A 17,139-nucleotide genomic window follows, 5' to 3' on the forward strand; every position below is an offset into this window, starting at 1 on the left:
AACGATAGCGTAGCGGTATAATTTGCGGAGTGTGCGCAGATTGAGATAAATTTCAAGATGGCGGACGGAAACGACGAAGACATGCTAAAGTTTACGTTGGTTCATGGTAAGAAAAGCTTATTAATCATCGGCTGATTTCTCCATCAGGCAATACCTGATCAAAATTGGATCATTCGTCGGTCGTTTCGCGTTGCTTTTAGGTGCAAAGAAGTACCCGGTTGAGCTGCCGATGGAAGGCAGTGATGGTGAGGGACCCACTGTGGAAGATTTGGCAAATCTTGCAGCTCAGCTGACTGACGTTCCACGAGGATCGCAGAGACTAATTTTCAAAGGTACTGTTCATATACTATGTAATATTTCTGTCTCATTGTACAAAATCCTTATATAATTCACTCGTAGTAAGCTTGCATGTAAGTGGCGAGGCAGCCTAATTCAGCTTTCAACTTTATTTCTTCGATCTCGAAATACACTATTGTATTATTTCTATTGTTTGAAATTTAAACTGATTTTCGCAATATAAATGATGAGGGGGTCTATAGAAAAGCAAAAAACCTTGAGTTTCTGTATCTCCTTTAAGAAATATGGTCAACTGTAGTGTTATATCAGTGAAAAACATTTTGGATAATAATTAGCTCAAAAAGACCTCATAAATGACTATGGTTGAAATGATGTAATTTCTATCATGATAAATGTCTGGAGATGAGAACTAATATAAAGAGTTTAATTTTATGCAGGTCAAATAGTTGCCTCAGATAAGTTTATATTACAAAAGCACTGCTTTAAAAGGCAAGACAGACTGAATTCAATAGCATTAAATCCAAAAACCTCTGCTGGTCTCTTTGACTCAACTTGAATAATTTTAAACTGGATGGAGAAAAAATCCCCCCTTCTCAATGATAGAGTATGTAAGTATTGTTTAGTACAAATATTAAGGTAAGTTTTCTTTGTTTTAGGGCAGTCTTTAACAGAATTTCCACAGCCATTAAAATTGCTTGGAGTGAAGAAGGGAAGTAGGATAATGTTAATTGGCAAAAAGGTCAGACTGCCACACATTTAACCTTCATTTGAGAATCTTAAGATTCTACATTTTATTCATTATATTTACGTGTAGTTCCCTGGTTCTGATTTAATTTTGGAAGGTACGGTACACTACGGTGTACAGTGCTCAATTAACCACTCCCCAATTAACTACTCCCTACAAAAGCAGAAGGTACCATGGCCTAATGGGTAGGATACTCTGGGTCATGTAGTCCAGGTTCCAGCCCTGGCCGGGGACATTGTGATGTGTTCTTGGGCAAAACACTTTGTTCTAACAGTGTCTCAGTCTCCACTCCACTCTCCCTCCAATGGGTGCCAATGAATTAGTGCTGGGGGTAGTCCTTTGATAGACTAGCATCCCTCCAGGGAGGAGTAGAAACAGTCACTTTGTACTACAGAAACCTGGATATTAAGCTCTATGGGTTTAGACCACTTGGTCTGCTGCAGACTTTACCATTACAAAAGCTTTGCAGTGATAAGTTGCATTTACAAGACAAAAATATCAATCAAACTGATCTAATAGATGGAGGGTTGTAAAGGTAAATGTAAAGGTAAACTTTATTTAGCCAGGGTGGCCCATTCAGCAACGAGGCTGATATCCAGAGGGGCCCTGGACTAAAAATGTAATACCGGTAATTAAAATTACAAGACATCATGATAATTTAAAAATAGAAGATAAAATTTAAAAAGTACTAGATACAAGATAAGAAAATAGTGTTCTGGCTCAGATTTTCATTGAGCTGGTCACCTGGAACACAATTTTTGTCCCCAATCTTTTGCAACACCTTGAATGCAGGGCTACCAAGCTTCATGTTTACAAGATGGTGGATGCAGTACACAGAAAGACAACACACTAAACAAGTGCCCAAAATAAGATTTTCCCTCAATTACTTTACTTGTTATACTGGCACGGATACTCAAGGTAGTCAGGAATTGATTCCAAACTTTTCCTTTAGATGGTTCAATGTGGTTCAGATATTGAATCATTGTACATGCGTAACCTAAAAACCGTTCGTTGTCCTTTACTGAGTGATTGCCCATCAAAATCCTGCCAGTGATCACCTCTTTCTCAGCCGGCGAATTTCACCGGCAGCCTGCACTTAGCGACAACCCTGTAGTTCAGCAACATGATAGATCAATTGTCATTCTTCCAGTTTTAGAACCTATGCAGGATTCATGGTTAAGTTAATAATAAGTGGCATACCCTGTCATTTTTAAGAAACACTGTTTCCAAGTATTTTGAAGTTGCCAAGTGAATTTATTTTGTTCCTGTCATTTTGATGTTATTTCTGGTTCATCTTGGCACAGTTTGATCCTTTAGCTGAAGAAAACATGAAAGCAATTCTGGCAGCTGAAAAGAAGGTGGATGATATTGAGAAAAGACTCAACGAAAATCTAGAAGAACTCCAAGGAATAGAAAAGGTCAAAATACTGAACATATTTGTGATAATTAAATGAAATAGATAACTATTATTTCTTTATTAATATTTAATTACTCATAATTTCTTTAATAGTTAAATTAATGCTGTCCCTAAAATGATGACAAGTTGTGAAACCCCTGTACCTGGTTGTTATGATCTTCCCATGTCCTTCAAATTACAACATTTGGCAGTTTCTGATTAACAACCATACTGACTGCATCAATCTGTATTGAAGATGGTAACCTGGGACGTCTGGGGGCCCATTGAGACCAGCCCATCCCCAGACAGGAAACCACTTGAACCACAGCTGGCAAACCCAGCAACCGAACCCTCCACATGGGTAAAGGGCAGGGACTGGGGGCTGAAAACATAGACCAAATAAGCAGAAGCTCCTCAGAAATCTGTTACACTACACAGCTAACACTGGGAACATCATTTAAAAGAGATGAATGTTATTTATATTTGGCATGAGTCTCCATTCCAAGCTAGTTCTAGTCCGATACCAAGCGTACAAATATGGCCTATTCTCTCAGTTTCTGTATTTAGAATTATTCAGTTTTAATTGCCTTGTTCTGTTACAAATTGATATCTTCAACAGGGATTTCTTCAACCAGAGCTGGTCACCCAGGCACTGGATAAGCTATCAAGAAAAATACAAGCAGTTAGTGAGGACTTTATGAAAACTCTTGAGGGCCTGGATGCCTTGGTTAGTGGAATCTTAGTTGAGGAATCGTCAATAATGTTGCAAACATTTAACAGTCACTTAATTCACCTTCGCACCTTTCCCTATCAAGCCAAGTGATACATAAGACCTCAAGGTTTCCATATTTAATTGCTGTTTTAAAGGAATGGGTGATTAGCTCATACCTCAATCCCCAACTTGGTGGATCAAGGGCTAATCTTTGTCAGGTCTCAACCCCTTGACTACAGACTGTAATCTAGCAAGGTTAGACCTGCCAGGGACGGAAGACCCAGCCAGCATAGCTCTCAGGGGTTTCATTAACATTTTCAGCTGGTTTTCACAGGTGGCCAAAACGTTTTGAGGTGAACTTCGTTATAAGAAAAACTTACCTCTTGATGGTCAAAGCAAGTGGGCAAAAACATCCTCACAGTTGGTCAATTTGAACGGTTCCCAGCCCCTAATGAAAGCCCCGAGCTCTTAAGATCGGCACACATGAGGGGACAAGTCCCTGCAACTGGTCCCTGCAACAAGTCGCAGGGGACAAGTCCCATCGTGTGAACTGGACATTTTTACCACAAAATCTAATTGCAGGGACTAAAATTTGGTCCCTGCGACTAGTCCCACAAATTCAAACCAGTTTGAATTTTTGGGACAAGTTCCTGTGACTTGTTCCTCAAAACGCTTCATGTGAACTGTTCTTGGGACAAGTCCCTGCGACCAGACCCTTCATGTAAACTCTTCAGGGGACTAGTTGCACACAAGCTGTACCACCACAACGAGGTGCACACCAAGGTGAACAATCACTCAATTTACTACGTAATTATCATGTGAGGGGGTATTGGTGATCTACTTCAATTTATGTTGTGACTGGTCACTAGCTGCAAAGTGTCCTGAGTTGCTTGTTGGAGGTTCTACCAGATACCTGACACAGAACTGAATGCTATGTTAAACATAACTAAGAAAAATGGACCAGAAAAGACACACAGGGTACAACTCTAAACACCAAAAAGTTAACAGATACAATTCGTCTGTGTGCGTGTCTGTCTTTCTGTTTGTCTGTCTGTCTGGAGTCAATAAAAAGTACCAGAAATAGCTTTTGATTTAATGCTCAACAATTTCAGCTCATAGATCCCAGTCTACAGCAAGCAAGAGGAAAAAAGAAATCATTGGTTCAGCGGATTCAGGTCAGTATCATTTCAATGATAAGTGGTAGTTTTGTTATAAATAGCAGATCTATGTGTATTTTAACCTGCTAATTCTGTCTGATGATGGGTGATAACATTATTACAGAGTCAACGTTTTTTGTTTTATTTGGTTCATCTCTTTATCGCATCAGCTCAATCTGGTATCTCTATAGTCTGCGTCCAGCCAAAGAATTTCATATAGCCAGATGTAATACCAGTTTTCAATACGGTGCAATCTTTCTACTCCGATCTCGATGGAATGCTAGTCCACTGCAGGATCAAACCCTCCCTCCCCCCAGCTTTAAATCGCTCTCACCTATTTATTCATAAGGGTGGAGAGATGCACTGTGAGAGCAAGTGTCTTGCCCACAAACTCTGGTGTTTTAATGGAACACACGGTCAGAAGCAGACTTCTCCTTTACCCTTGACAATTAAGTGATAGAGAGTGCCCTATAGTTGACAACGTTTACTGTTCTTGTCACAAACTGTGTGTATGTACATGTATTACTGTTATGACTAATCCACAGTTACATTTCCTGTTAATTCCAAAGCAGTCTAAATGTAAAGACGTCATGTGGTTTTCTCACGTTTAGTTTATTTTTTTTCAGCTTTTACTGGACAAGACTGATAGAACATCAACTAGAATCGAATCCCTCAAAGAGAATTCTTAGCCAATGCTGGAAAACTCAGTTTATTTTGAAAAGATTTAAAAAGAACAACTTTCACTTTCCTTAGGCAGTTATGTCACTGTTACATTAGTTTCTCTTTTGCTACGCGAAAAATTACCCACATTTTGAAAGGAAAGCCAAAACATCATTTACCAAGGTTGGAGAACACCTTGGAAGTTATAACAGGAGAATGGTCGGAAGAAACTTGTATTTTAAGAGAAATTATTTATTGCCCGGAATGCCGAATTGTTTCCTTTTGCAGTACTGTTTGCAGGATGAATTTGGAACGTTTAATATAATGGTTTTTCCACTACGTACTTATTTAGTAAAGCCTAATTTGAAAGTACATATTTTTAAAATACAGATAAAGAATAATACCAAACTATTGTTTTTGTGAAGTGATCTCTGAAAGATCGGATTATTGAAAAAATAAAATATAGCACCTTCCAATGTACAATCTCATTGACCAGCTTATGATATCTTCTTTTTACACTATTTACTATGTTGAGTAATTACACTCTTGTTTCAGGAAACTTTCCCCAACAGAAGCGAAAAAGTCATCATTTCGAGGTAACTTGCACAAATTACCTCTGCCCGTCCCATATTCTGTGCACCCCCCCCCCCCCTTTCATAACAACCACTAACGCCAAACTCTTGTACTCAGGGAGCACATCGACAAGTCAAGTTCCCGGGGTATGCCCGGGGGGGGGATGTTAATGATGCTTATTATTTTGACCGGTACTTTAGCCTGGAGAATGTGAACCACGGCGGCGAATATCTTTACAACCGAATTTTGTAACTCAAATGCGACACTGAGGTTGTCTTCTTGGGGGAGGGCAGGGCGTTATTACCGGAAGGATATTAGTGGGGCGTCCGGGGTTGACCTTGTTTTTGCAACGGCTTACATTTGGAATTTTGCGGTATATGAGGTCGGGCGTCTTTGAGTTTGTGGTAGCATGGTTTGTTGGCACCAGTGTAAGCTCATGTGGAGCACGTACGCAACAACGTAATGAACGAATTACGACTGAAAAATCGAAGATAGAGGTCTTTTTGGATCCTAAGTAGTGCTAACGCAGGAGTTCTTTTAGGAAACATTGATTTTAGTTCTAATAGCTATTGTCCCGTTCATGCAATGCAATGCATTGTCGTATTTCTCTTCAAAGAACTTCTTCTTTCTCTCCGGCACTTTCTCAAACATCGTCGAGGGCCCGAACAAATTAACAAAAGCAAAAACACAAACTAAAACGCAAACGTCCGAACCACCAAAGAATTCGAAGGGAGGAAAAAACCTAGCTTGATCTTTTTCCCCCTGAAACTACACTACGAACTAAACATGCCAAAGACCTGCAAATTTGGGCCTTGCAAACGACTTTACAGGGGTTGAAAATAATACTGACTTAGTTCTGGTGGCATTTCTTTTTCAGTTGTAACTTCAGACATGTTTTTGTTTTCGTTCGACCTCTTACTGTTGGTAAAAAGTGGAAACTCAATCTTTTAGAGAGAAGGTCAAAGTAAAACATCTCTTTAGTTATTGATCGGCATGCATTCTTTTCAATGTTAGAGCTTAGAATTTGGTTCACCGTCTTGATGCGGAAGATATATAGACAATGTAATCTTGTAAATTTCGAAGAACAAAAAACAGCTGCAAGAATAACTGAAATGGAATTCAGAAATACCATAACAGAAAGTCAGGTATAGCCGTATAGCCGGGCTCTTGAGTGCTTTTGCCACTTAAAAATATTACAGTTTTGAAAGTCAATGTCCCTTTCAATGTTGAAACAAAAGAGGTAAAACCATCATTTACTAAGTTTCAACCTTTCATGACATTGAATTTCTGAATTTCTTGTTTGACCAAACGTCTTTGTAACAGAAGGGGGAGAAGTGAAGCTATCATTCGATTTTTCATTACTGAAGCATATCCACTTAATTAACACAGGCGGGAGGGCAGGAAATCAGAGGAGTCCTTTTTCCTTCCTATAAACTAGCACTCATGTCAACTACTCAAGCGGGTTTTCCTGCATTCTGCCACCAAGTGCTAAAATTTGATAAGTTCCTGTCCTCAAACACGGAACATGCCTAGAACACCAAGAGGAAGGTATTTGAAATAGAGCTTTAATTATTTTGAATTTGTAGCGGTTTTTCCATAACAACGGCTAAGCTGAACTTGGAAATCAAAACCTCATGCATGCCTGTAACTGTCCCGCAACGTTACGCTCTCAGGGTCCCTCTCTCCCATAAGCAAGCCAGGGGGGACTCCCACATAAAAAGCACGGGAGTGCTCGTGGTACCTTTTAGGAGTTAATTAAGTGGTCTTGGTACCTCTTAGCGGTGTTCAGCCTTAAGGTTACCGTATACCTTCAGGGGTGTCTCGCGTCCAAGCGATGTAGCGCGTCCGGTTTAAGCTGTAGATACCTAAGCCCCCATATCAAATTAAAGCTTAAAGAGCTGGCTATCAAACCATACCAAAAATTTTGAAATAAAATGAATTGCCAATTTTTTCACGGCCACTAAATGCAAGCGTCCTAATCACCTTTTGGAAGCTACAAGTCAAAGCGAATTTTGTTTTTCGCCAATTTATATTTTTCCTCGGTTTCAGGACAAAAAGCGCTAAAAAAGCGTGTCTGCGTTTTTCCATATTCAATTGTAATAAAAAGTTACAGAACATTTTCGAAATAGGATTTAAAAAATGTGAAGTGATCGTACAAAAATCGCTCTCGGAGAAAAAATATTACGAAATAAACAATTCGCAGACACGTTTTTGTTTCTTATATGTTAATCTAGCTACTGTCCAAATTTGAGGGCAAACAAACAAATTCCGTTTGAGTTGTAACTCTTTAAAGTGTCTGCTTCAAGCGAAAAAATTTATCCGAGAAAACAGCGCTAAGAAAAATATCTTGCTTCGCAAACAAACTCCGCCCACAAACGCCTTCAACTGGGTTCTCAGATCACTGAGCCAATCAGCGCTTGGAAAATTTACTACCATTAACTGGCGGTGAAATTTACGCGTGAATCTGCAAAAAAACTTTGCGTTTCGCAATGCGCTCAAGGCGGAGAGATAATTTTTCTGCAGCTGGGTTTTTCTTGAAGCTGGTTTGGCAAAATGGGGAAGACGAAAAAGGACACGAACGCCAGAGTAGCTGGGCGACGAGAACAAACAAAAGAAAGCGCGGCAGAGCAAATGTGCATGGATAATATTCCAATGGATCTCAATGAGTTGGACGATTCATCGGTATCGAACTCAACAAAAGAGTCACTGTAAACATCGCTGTTATCGCTGTCGAGTTCCCAAATTTTACACAACCTTTCTCTTCTCTTGACTCGATCTTTTTGCCCGCTTGATACGTCCGTAGCTTCATCCGCGAGGCCAACTTTCGCTTCTTCACTCATTGATGTATTTTCATTCATTCTTCGCTTTTTCGAACTGGTAAACGGAGTTTTCCGTGGTCCATGTTTACTTATAACTTAACAGAATTACATCTAATACGAAAAATGCTAGGATTAACAATGCTGATTAACTGAGTAGCCAGCCAATTCGTGGTATCCATATCGGTAATACTCCCGCGAAAGTAGTCTCGGTTGATTGCATACACGTTATAGGGCTGTCAATCAAGAGGGAACTTTTACTTCCGGCCATAACGTAAAACATCCATTTCTCCGCCAATATTAGGTTTTTTTCAATTTTGTTTTCAGAAATTAGAGATTACTCTTCGACCATTAGTTTGAACCAAAAATCCAAATTTGAAGAAAATTGCCGATCTGAAGGTATACTGTAACCTTAAAAGGTCCACAGCGGGAGCTTTCGCGGTAAATTTTACGGGATTGAACCCGAAAAGAAAGAATTGACAGGAGATAATATAATGTGGTTTTTTTTAGAATTGGTACTTCTTAGGGGTGAAAAAAATTTCAAGACACGCCCACAAAACAGAATCTTGGTACCTCTTAGGGGGTTTTTACAAAATGTTTGCGAAGTACCCCTGTCCTTCTTACATAGGAGTCCCCCGGGAAAGCATGGGGTTCAGCACGAAGAAGAAAGGTACCGTGTGGCATGAAATTTTCGTGGGATCTAGGGTGCTTACCATTTACAAAAACCATCCGGTTGGAAATTTCAGGCATAAACATTAAACAAGTGAATGCCACGTTGCGGGGGATCGAGGGAATCGCTATAAAGTATATCCACATCAGCTAGAGAAACTTAAAAGAGCAGAAAAATAGCATCACCTCAAATCACAGCCCATATTTTCTGAAGCTTCCCAAACGGAATGGCCATTTGATTTTCCAACTGGAATTTCCGGAAATTTGTTCCCGCGAACTCGAAAAAATCCCAACACTAGACCCTTAATTACGTTTCGTTTTTCAATGTCATACATATATCTTGGACTTTTGCCTTTCGACGTGTTGATTCAAGAAGGCTTATTCGTTATCCATAAGTGAGTATGAGGGTGGTTCGGGAAGTTAAAGTAAACCCTACTTACAATGTTTCCGCTACAGCCATTGCAAATTGATTAAGTAGTTATTTTTAACGCGATTATATTATGATAAACAAGAGGATCGTCACTCGGAAATGCGCAAAACGAGATGCAATAAGACGTCAGTGTCAGTAATTTTACCTCCTGGGTAACTTTTTTTGCTTTATAAGAGAGTGTCCTTCCCAATAAGTTTCGTTGCTTCAGTTTGGACCACAGCTACTGGGTGGCAACCATTTTAGAGCAATTTGTGCTGCATCAATTTGCGATACGTGTTTAACAAACAATGTAAGTAGCAGTTATTTTGTTCACTGTATCATTGTAACTTCACTTTTCAGAAATTGCAGTGGATTGCATGTGGAAACAATCATCAAAAAATTCCATGCAACCATTTTCTATGCAAACTTTAGTCCAACTTATTATGGGACATAAAGAGAGGCACGAAACATTCTAATTAGTAGCAAAATGGCATTTTGGACGACTTCCAACCATCGTGCCCTCTTTGCTTTTCTGATTGGATCTATACTTCATAATATTACAGCAACTTTTGGAAGCAATACCTTCCTTCCCTCCCTTGAATGTAGCGACTTCTCAAAGAGGCGTTAATTTCATGGATGTTAGCACTTCCGATAATAGCGACACTCCTAAAGCAGATACAATAGGCTGTAGCGTGTTGCTCTGATATGACATACTAAAAATTATTTTTAAAAACTTCCGCCCTTTTTATATCTATATGTGAAACAAAGAGTGATTCCTTCCGCGAAGTCCTATATATTCAAAACCTTTTTTTTAAGATGGACCGTCCCAATGTACGTTTCTCTACAATGGGAAAGATCTTTTGACGGGGTATTTAAATTGCACATGCTGTTAATTAGTTACATATTTGTACTTATAGTGCAATAAAATAAAAGTGTACTAGCAAAGTTAGAATTACTTTTTTTACATTCAACCCAGTGACAATCTCGAAAGCCCCGTGCTCGATTGGTCAACTGTTCAAGACAAGACGACAATTTTTCACACCTGCACAGTTTCTACACTGAACACCCAAACGGTAAGCTTTCTGCAGCTGAATTTTGTTGTTTCACCTCTTCACGAAGTATTAGTTAAAATTTTAGACATTCAGTTACTAGTTCGACGAAGGAGGGACAAAAAAGCCCGGGGGGGAGTCTCCCATATAAAAAGGAAGGGGGTGCTCTTCGTACCTTTCAGTGGTTAAAAAAGCAGTTTTGGTAACTCTTAGGGTGTTAAAACGCAAAACGTCCACAGCAGGAGCTTTTGCTATACCTTTTAGCGTATTGAGCTGAAGAAAAATATGACAGGAGATAATGCGTCGTTTTAGAATTGGTACATCTTAGGGTAAAAAAGTTTCAAGCCAATCCCACAAAAGAGGAGTTTGGTACCTTTTAAGGGCTCTTTTCAACTTTTCGACGAGCATCCCCGTCCGTCCTTTTTTATATGGGAAACCCTCCCCTCCGGAAAAACAGCCGTTGGTATATTTGAGGTTTATTCTGTAAGACCTGCACTGAAAACTGAAATGCTGACACCAGAAAAAAAAAACTGTATCCAGTAGCGAAGGGGTGGACCCCTATTACATTGTTGATCTGGGAGTAGAGAGTTAGACAAATTCCTCAAAAAACATTGAGCCGGCTGCGCTAGAAATGAATTTACTGGAAAGATGGAAGAGTGCTAAGCCACTGATTAAAATTCTTGGACTTCGTCCTCAAATATTCTATAGCTGGATGCTAACTAGATCAGTGAAGGATTTAGTCGTAAGGCTTCACTGCATTCTTTTATAAGTGACGTTACGTTGAATTTTAAGAAACTCACGTTTGAACTATATTGAATCTGTACGTAAGCTCCATAGAGTCTTTTTCAAAACACTTTTTGGGGGAGCAGGGATGGTGCAGTTTTGAGGGCTCGATTCTGGCCAGGTGCCATTTGTAGGTTGAGTTTGTTGTTGGTGGTTCTCGCCTTTTTCGGAGGATTTTTGTCCAGGTGGAGTGAAACCGAGAAAACCCTTAAACCGAGCTTAAAAGGTAACCATGCAATGTAGCTTCTCTCATCCTGCTCTTTAGCAAAATGAGAAGGGATTGAGGTACCAATGGCGGATGACACTCCCTGCTAATGTAGACTGTATGTATGGATTTCATTTCAGATGAAGACGAACTTCATTCTAGTGGTGATGGTACTGTTTTTAGTACCAGTGGCAACTGCTTTCTTTTCCTTAAGTGACTGCGAGAGCCTTTGTCACTATGAAGTCAAGCATTGCTCACAAAATTGCTTTTTACGACGTTGCTTCAAGTACTGTGATGACACGTTCAGTGAATGCAAAGAGGCCTGTGTAAAACGGAGCAAGGAGGACCCAGATTCCAACCGTAAAGTAGCCAAATGAAGTAAACAATAGCTGAAGGCTTCTTGCAGAAGAATCCACTAAATGATTTATGTTCATTGTATTTGAACGTCCTGTGTACGAAGTTGAAATAAACGCCACGTTTTTCTCACTAACCGTCTCTGATTCATAACTGAATCATCCAAAGTTCCTCTTCAAACATGTAAAACGTGCCCGTTTAATACAGAATTCATCTGAAAAAAATGGTTTCACTTTACTTTTTTAAACACCCTTACCTCCCCAGGGGACTACTCTCGAAGGTTTTATACAGGGACTCTCCGCCCCGAGGTTCAACCCCTTACCCTTTTGTATTCCACTTTGACTGGCAGAAAAAATACCCCTTTCGTATACCATTTATTGAAAAAGGTACCTCTTTCACATACCTACTTTAGAACACTGCATCCCTTTTCTAAACCCTTGGAATGAAGTTAGGAAAAATATTATAGGAGAACACCAAGCAATGTGTTTGAACTTCCTGTCGGTACGAAGTTGAAATAAACGCCACGTTTTTCTCACTAACCGTCGTATTATTATTATTATTATTATTATTATTATTATTATTATTATTATTATTATTATTATTATTATAGTCTTCTCTGATTCATAACTTACTCATCCAAAGTTCCTCTTCAAACACGTAAAACGTGCCTGTTTAATTCAGAATTCATCTGAAACAATGAATGGCTTCACTTTCCTTTTTTAAACACAATACTCAAGAAAGTTTTATACGGGGAAACTCCGCCCCGAGGTTCAACCCCTTTGGTTTTGTATTCCACTTTGACAGAAAAAATACCCCTTTCGTATACCTTTTAGTGAAAAAGGCACCTCTTACATACACCTTTTCTAAACCCTTGGAATGAAGTTAGGAATCACATTATAGGAGAACGCCAAGCAATATCAGAAGAGATGTTAACCAAAACAAGTATTATTAATTCAGTTCATGTTGTGGCGGAAGTCAAGATACTCCACCAGTTGCGTACCCTTTCATATAACTCAACTTGTGAAATCTGAACCATTCGGGAGGAGCCTCCCCGACTATATAGGCCAGAGAGTAGCCTCTTCCCCTCCCCAACAAAAAAAAAAAAACAAGGCAAAAATTGGACCGGATTGAAACCACGTTTCGTGACAGCCACTGGATCAGAGAAATTTGTAGTCCTTTAATAATGATCTTCGCGGTAGTTTTAGAGGAGAAAACAACAAGTTATTGCCAGTCCGTTAATCATAATATAGATTTTTCATCTATCCACTTCCATAATCGCTGATTAAAACTAAATTAAACGCCAACAGCCTGTGAGCATGCGCTGTACCGACTAACATGGACGTCGCAGATTTCACTTACGTTTCCCTGATAAACATTAAATTTTCCTGACAAAATAATTACAAAATTTGAGATAAAGTAGCAGCTAGTAACAGTTTCAAGGTGTGGTTATTTTGCCGATTTAACTTGATTTAAGCGACTTTTTTGAATTCCGGTTTTTCCTTCAACCGGAATTCAAAAAATCAAGTTAAATCGGCAAAATAACCACACCAGGAGCAAACAACACACGTATGGAATAAGGTGAGCCATTTTTATTGAGACTTTTCACTTTTAACTACCTCCATGGATATCTTGTAGAAAATCGCATATAAACCCGTATAGTTCATAGAGGGAACTTGGGCTGCCTGTGTTGCTACTGGTGTTGTTAAGTTGAAATATAGCTACCAATGTGCATATTTCTTAATTTAAATGTAAATCAAGGAGTTATTACGGCAAAATCGTTTCAAAATACGATTTGCAAATGGTAAGGCATGTTGAATCTTCATGTTTCGAAAAAATGTCTTTTTTTGGAGAAAAAGTTATAACTGAGGGCATCGTTGAGATCACAGTGTCGTCCTGTGCTTCGCTAATCGCTAGCCGTGTATCCCTGGAAACGACAAAAACAAAATGGCGGATGTGTCAACTGTAATGTTCTCAGGGAGCTCTGCAGAAACTATCGAACATGCCAAGGCTTTCTGGAAGTCTATAGAACCGCTTCCAGAGCCGAAATCTACATTAGTCGTCAGTGGAATAAATCATCGCCTTCAAACAGCGGCTAAAGTTCCGAACGGTTTGTAAACAGTGTCGATTCCGAGCAAAATAACTTGCTTATCGATGCTTAGCTTAGCTTCTGCTTGCGTCGCGATCGATCGTTTTTAAACTGATTGACCGTTGTGATTTTCTTTCAGGGAACAAATGTAATGATACTAATAGGACTCAGGGAGATTTCCATGAAAAGGAAAACGACCCAAGTGAGTACACTTCACCTCCATTATTTTATTTTATTTTGCAATTTTAATTAAAAGTTTATTGAGGCTTTTCTTTCTATGAATGACACTTGATTAATTCGATTTCAGGATTGAAAAAACATCTGGAGGATGGACAAAAAAGGAAAGAACAGGAAGAAGCAGATTACATACAGAGAATGGTGAGTTAATCTTATTGTAATAAATTTAAATTTCTATGATGTTATTCGATTTCTGAAAGACTTATCCTAACTTTCTTCCCTGTTTATGTCTCTCTTTAATATCCGGCCGGATAGTTAAGCTTACTGATCAAGCGGAATCATAAGCTTGCAGTAAGGTTATTTCCTACTGTAATGGATTGGGAAACACGAACATCTTATTGCTGGGTTTGTATCTTGCAGACTTTATTCAGGCAAGAAGCACAGCAAAGCCTGGCCCAAAGAAAGGCTGAGAGATTTAAAGTGAGTACGGGACCACCCAAAATGTCGAGCCTAGGTGGTTGCTTACGGAAGATTGTCGCTTACGAGAGCTTAGACCATATTGAGTCAAAATTTCGCCTCATTTAGTATATGGTAACTGCAGACCAGACTTACAGAATTGCAGACCCCACATTTTAAATGTTTTATTCATGTGAAAAGTCAATTTTCGAGAAAAAAATCCGGTTCTTCCCATTGAGAAATTTCCATCTCTTACACTACTCAGGAATACGGTAATGTTACAACACCTTATTATTCAATTTCTGCTCTATTATCTCTCAAGTGGTCTATTACAGGGAGTTAAAAACAAAAGAAAAGTTCAAACTTTTAGCTATAAAAGTGGTCACAGCCATTTATGAGAGGTGTTTGCTTACAAGAGGTTCCAAATACATGTATAATGATGTGACTTGGCAACTTTTGGTATTTTGGAAAACTGGTTGCTGAGGAGAGGTTTTCGTTTATGAGAGGTGGTTGCAACTGGACGTTCGGCTGTAGTATTATTGGGACCATTACAAGAAAAAGTAAACAGCTTTGAGATTCTTGATCACAACATAATAATTTTCAACATAATTTGCATGTAGGGTACCGTACAGAGACATGCATAGTGAAAATCTTGCAAGGTCCTTGAGGTTCCTTGAGGATCTTCACAAGTTGTTATTAAGGATCTTGATCAAGATCCTCAATAATCCTGGCCACTTTGGGATCCTAAGGATCTTCAAAGAAATTTCTCTTATTAAGATCTTTGAAGATCTTGGAGGATCCTTGCCGAAATATTTACATTTTTTTTTTAATTTAAGGACCTTTACAAGATCTGTCAGAAATCATTTAAGAATCCTTGATAGGTCCTTATCTTTAAGGATCAGTAGAAGGTCTTTTAGAGTCTTAAGTGAAAAGAGGCACTGAAAGAGTGCCAAATCAAACAAAATTACAATGTTGTTTGTTCCTTCTCTTACAGAAAGAAGAAATTTCACATCGCCAGCCCAGAGATCCAGTTTTTAATATATCGTAAGTGCAAAACAATTTCCATCCAGTGACTTCAATATAAAATTGCTTGTAAAATACATACATGTTCAATCTTTTCTTTTCGTAAATTTTTTTCTAGACAAAAGTCATGCAAGATCCTTCATAATGCATTCAAACTCCACAAATCTGCATATGGTACCTTTTATGAGGGGTTTACCAGGAAAACATGGAGGCATGGTGGTCTCATGGTTAGTGCACTCGTTCCTGGATCAAGCAGTCCAGGTTCAAGGCCTGGCTGGGGACACTGTGTTGTGTTCTTGGGCAAGACACTTAACTCTCACAGCGCCTTTCTACACCCAGGAGTATAAATGAGTACCAGTGAATTGTTGGGGAAACCTAACAAATTGTGGGGGAGTGACCTGCAACCAGTAAGCAGGACTTTCCAGGTTTTCCAAGACTTGTGCAAACCCTGCAAATGTAATAATGTGTTGCACATGTAACATTTTTCCACCATATATTTTCAACTTACTGGTAATTTAATTTGATTTTAATCTTTAGAGAATCAAGCGATGAGGATGAGGAGATAGCAGAAGCCATGGCAGAGATTGATAAATTTGAAGAAACTCTCAAACAGAGGGAATCCATCAAAACAGAACAGTTTTAAAGTTAACTCGCTGTTATTATTTAAGATTCAATTTTTTGGATCCAATAGCATCTTGTAAATATTTCAAACTGTAATAAAAGGCAATATTAGTTTTCAACAGTATCAATCCTCTAAATTTCTATATGTAACCACAGCTGGCATCAGTTTTTTGGGCTTTTGGGTTTTTTTTTTTGGAATTTAATGCTGGGGGTGACTCTCCAATGACTGGCATCCCATCTAGGAGGAAGAAGAAATATTCCTAGCTGCTTCATGCTACAGAAACTGGGATAAGCACCAGCCTGATGGGCCACTTGGCTTGTATGCAGACTTTACCTTACCTTACCTTACCTTTCTTTGAGACAAGTCAGTAGCATAGGGAATGTTGTCATACATAGGGTTGCTGTTTTCACCAAAATCACTGGCAGCGTTTAAACTCTGGCAATACTGCACACCCAAACATGGGTCAAGTGCGTTAGTGCACCCAACCCCTGCCAGTGGGCTGCCCTGATCTATACTAAGTCTTGTTTGCACATGATAGGCGAACAGGCCTCGGTGCCTGGTGTAAAACACAGCTACCACACCCAAATTAGCAATTAACCAATTAGAAGCTTTACTCACCGCCCTATATTCCTGTGATATCAAGTCTGTGATTCAATATGGTTAGAATTAAGGTCCGGTGTAGGTATGGTGAATAACTTCTTACAAGACCTGTTTAAATATAATTTGGTGGTGTATCACACTTGTTTGGTCTTTATAACAAGGGTATCGACTGAACTCGCTTGAGATGCTACAGAAACATACCAACAAGGTGTGATTGTTCTATTGTTTTTCTAGCTTATTATTGATTCCGTTTTTTGATTTGCCCAGAGGACAGGGCGTTTGGTCACTGCTGACCAAAATTAATTGTGGAGCCTCTGATGTAACACGGTGGATTAGGAGATGAACAGCGA

At 39.1% G+C, this 17,139-nt stretch overlaps 2 protein-coding genes and 1 long non-coding RNA gene across 3 annotated transcripts; all 3 read left to right on the top strand.

Moving 5' to 3' along the window:
* Positions 1–16: 16 nt before the first annotated feature.
* On the top strand, positions 17–5,450 carry LOC110043599 (BAG family molecular chaperone regulator 1-like). The gene is made up of 7 exons (XM_020749071.2): positions 17–106; positions 201–332; positions 954–1,036; positions 2,347–2,460; positions 3,058–3,165; positions 4,263–4,325; positions 4,934–5,450. The coding sequence occupies exons 1-7, from the start codon at positions 58–60 to the stop codon at positions 4,994–4,996; spliced, it is 612 nt and encodes a 203-aa protein (XP_020604730.2). The 5' UTR covers positions 17–57; the 3' UTR covers positions 4,997–5,450.
* A 4,193-nt stretch (positions 5,451–9,643) lies between these two features.
* Positions 9,644–11,961, top strand: LOC110043600 (uncharacterized). Its single transcript, XR_002296012.2, has 3 exons — positions 9,644–9,744; positions 10,411–10,507; positions 11,612–11,961. It is a non-coding gene; the product is annotated as an uncharacterized LOC110043600 (long non-coding RNA).
* A 1,778-nt stretch (positions 11,962–13,739) lies between these two features.
* LOC149109714 (cilia- and flagella-associated protein HOATZ-like) lies at positions 13,740–16,312 on the top strand. The gene is made up of 6 exons (XM_089294825.1): positions 13,740–13,932; positions 14,051–14,113; positions 14,219–14,289; positions 14,509–14,568; positions 15,539–15,588; positions 16,105–16,312. The coding sequence occupies exons 1-6, from the start codon at positions 13,770–13,772 to the stop codon at positions 16,208–16,210; spliced, it is 513 nt and encodes a 170-aa protein (XP_089150951.1). The 5' UTR covers positions 13,740–13,769; the 3' UTR covers positions 16,211–16,312.
* Positions 16,313–17,139: the final 827 nt, after the last annotated feature.

This window comes from Orbicella faveolata, unplaced genomic scaffold, assembly GCF_042242905.1.
Source record: "Orbicella faveolata isolate gen_17 unplaced genomic scaffold, um_ofav_v1 contig_25, whole genome shotgun sequence".
Lineage (NCBI taxonomy): Eukaryota > Metazoa > Cnidaria > Anthozoa > Scleractinia > Merulinidae > Orbicella > Orbicella faveolata.

What these genes read in the sequence shown, in the direction of transcription:
- LOC110043599 (XM_020749071.2), top strand. Translation starts at nt 58, where the DNA reads ATGGCGGACGGAAACGACGAAGACATGCTAAAGTTTACGTTGGTTCAT. An exon ending in AAAGTTTACGTTGGTTCATG is followed by an intron (nt 107 to 200) that starts GTAAGAAAAGCT and finishes CGTTGCTTTTAG; the next exon opens with GTGCAAAGAAGTACCCGGTT. An exon ending in GCAGAGACTAATTTTCAAAG is followed by an intron (nt 333 to 953) that starts GTACTGTTCATA and finishes TCTTTGTTTTAG; the next exon opens with GGCAGTCTTTAACAGAATTT.
- LOC149109714 (XM_089294825.1), top strand. Translation starts at nt 13,770, where the DNA reads ATGGCGGATGTGTCAACTGTAATGTTCTCAGGGAGCTCTGCAGAAACT. An exon ending in TGAAAAGGAAAACGACCCAA is followed by an intron (nt 14,114 to 14,218) that starts GTGAGTACACTT and finishes ATTCGATTTCAG; the next exon opens with GATTGAAAAAACATCTGGAG. An exon ending in CAGATTACATACAGAGAATG is followed by an intron (nt 14,290 to 14,508) that starts GTGAGTTAATCT and finishes TGTATCTTGCAG; the next exon opens with ACTTTATTCAGGCAAGAAGC.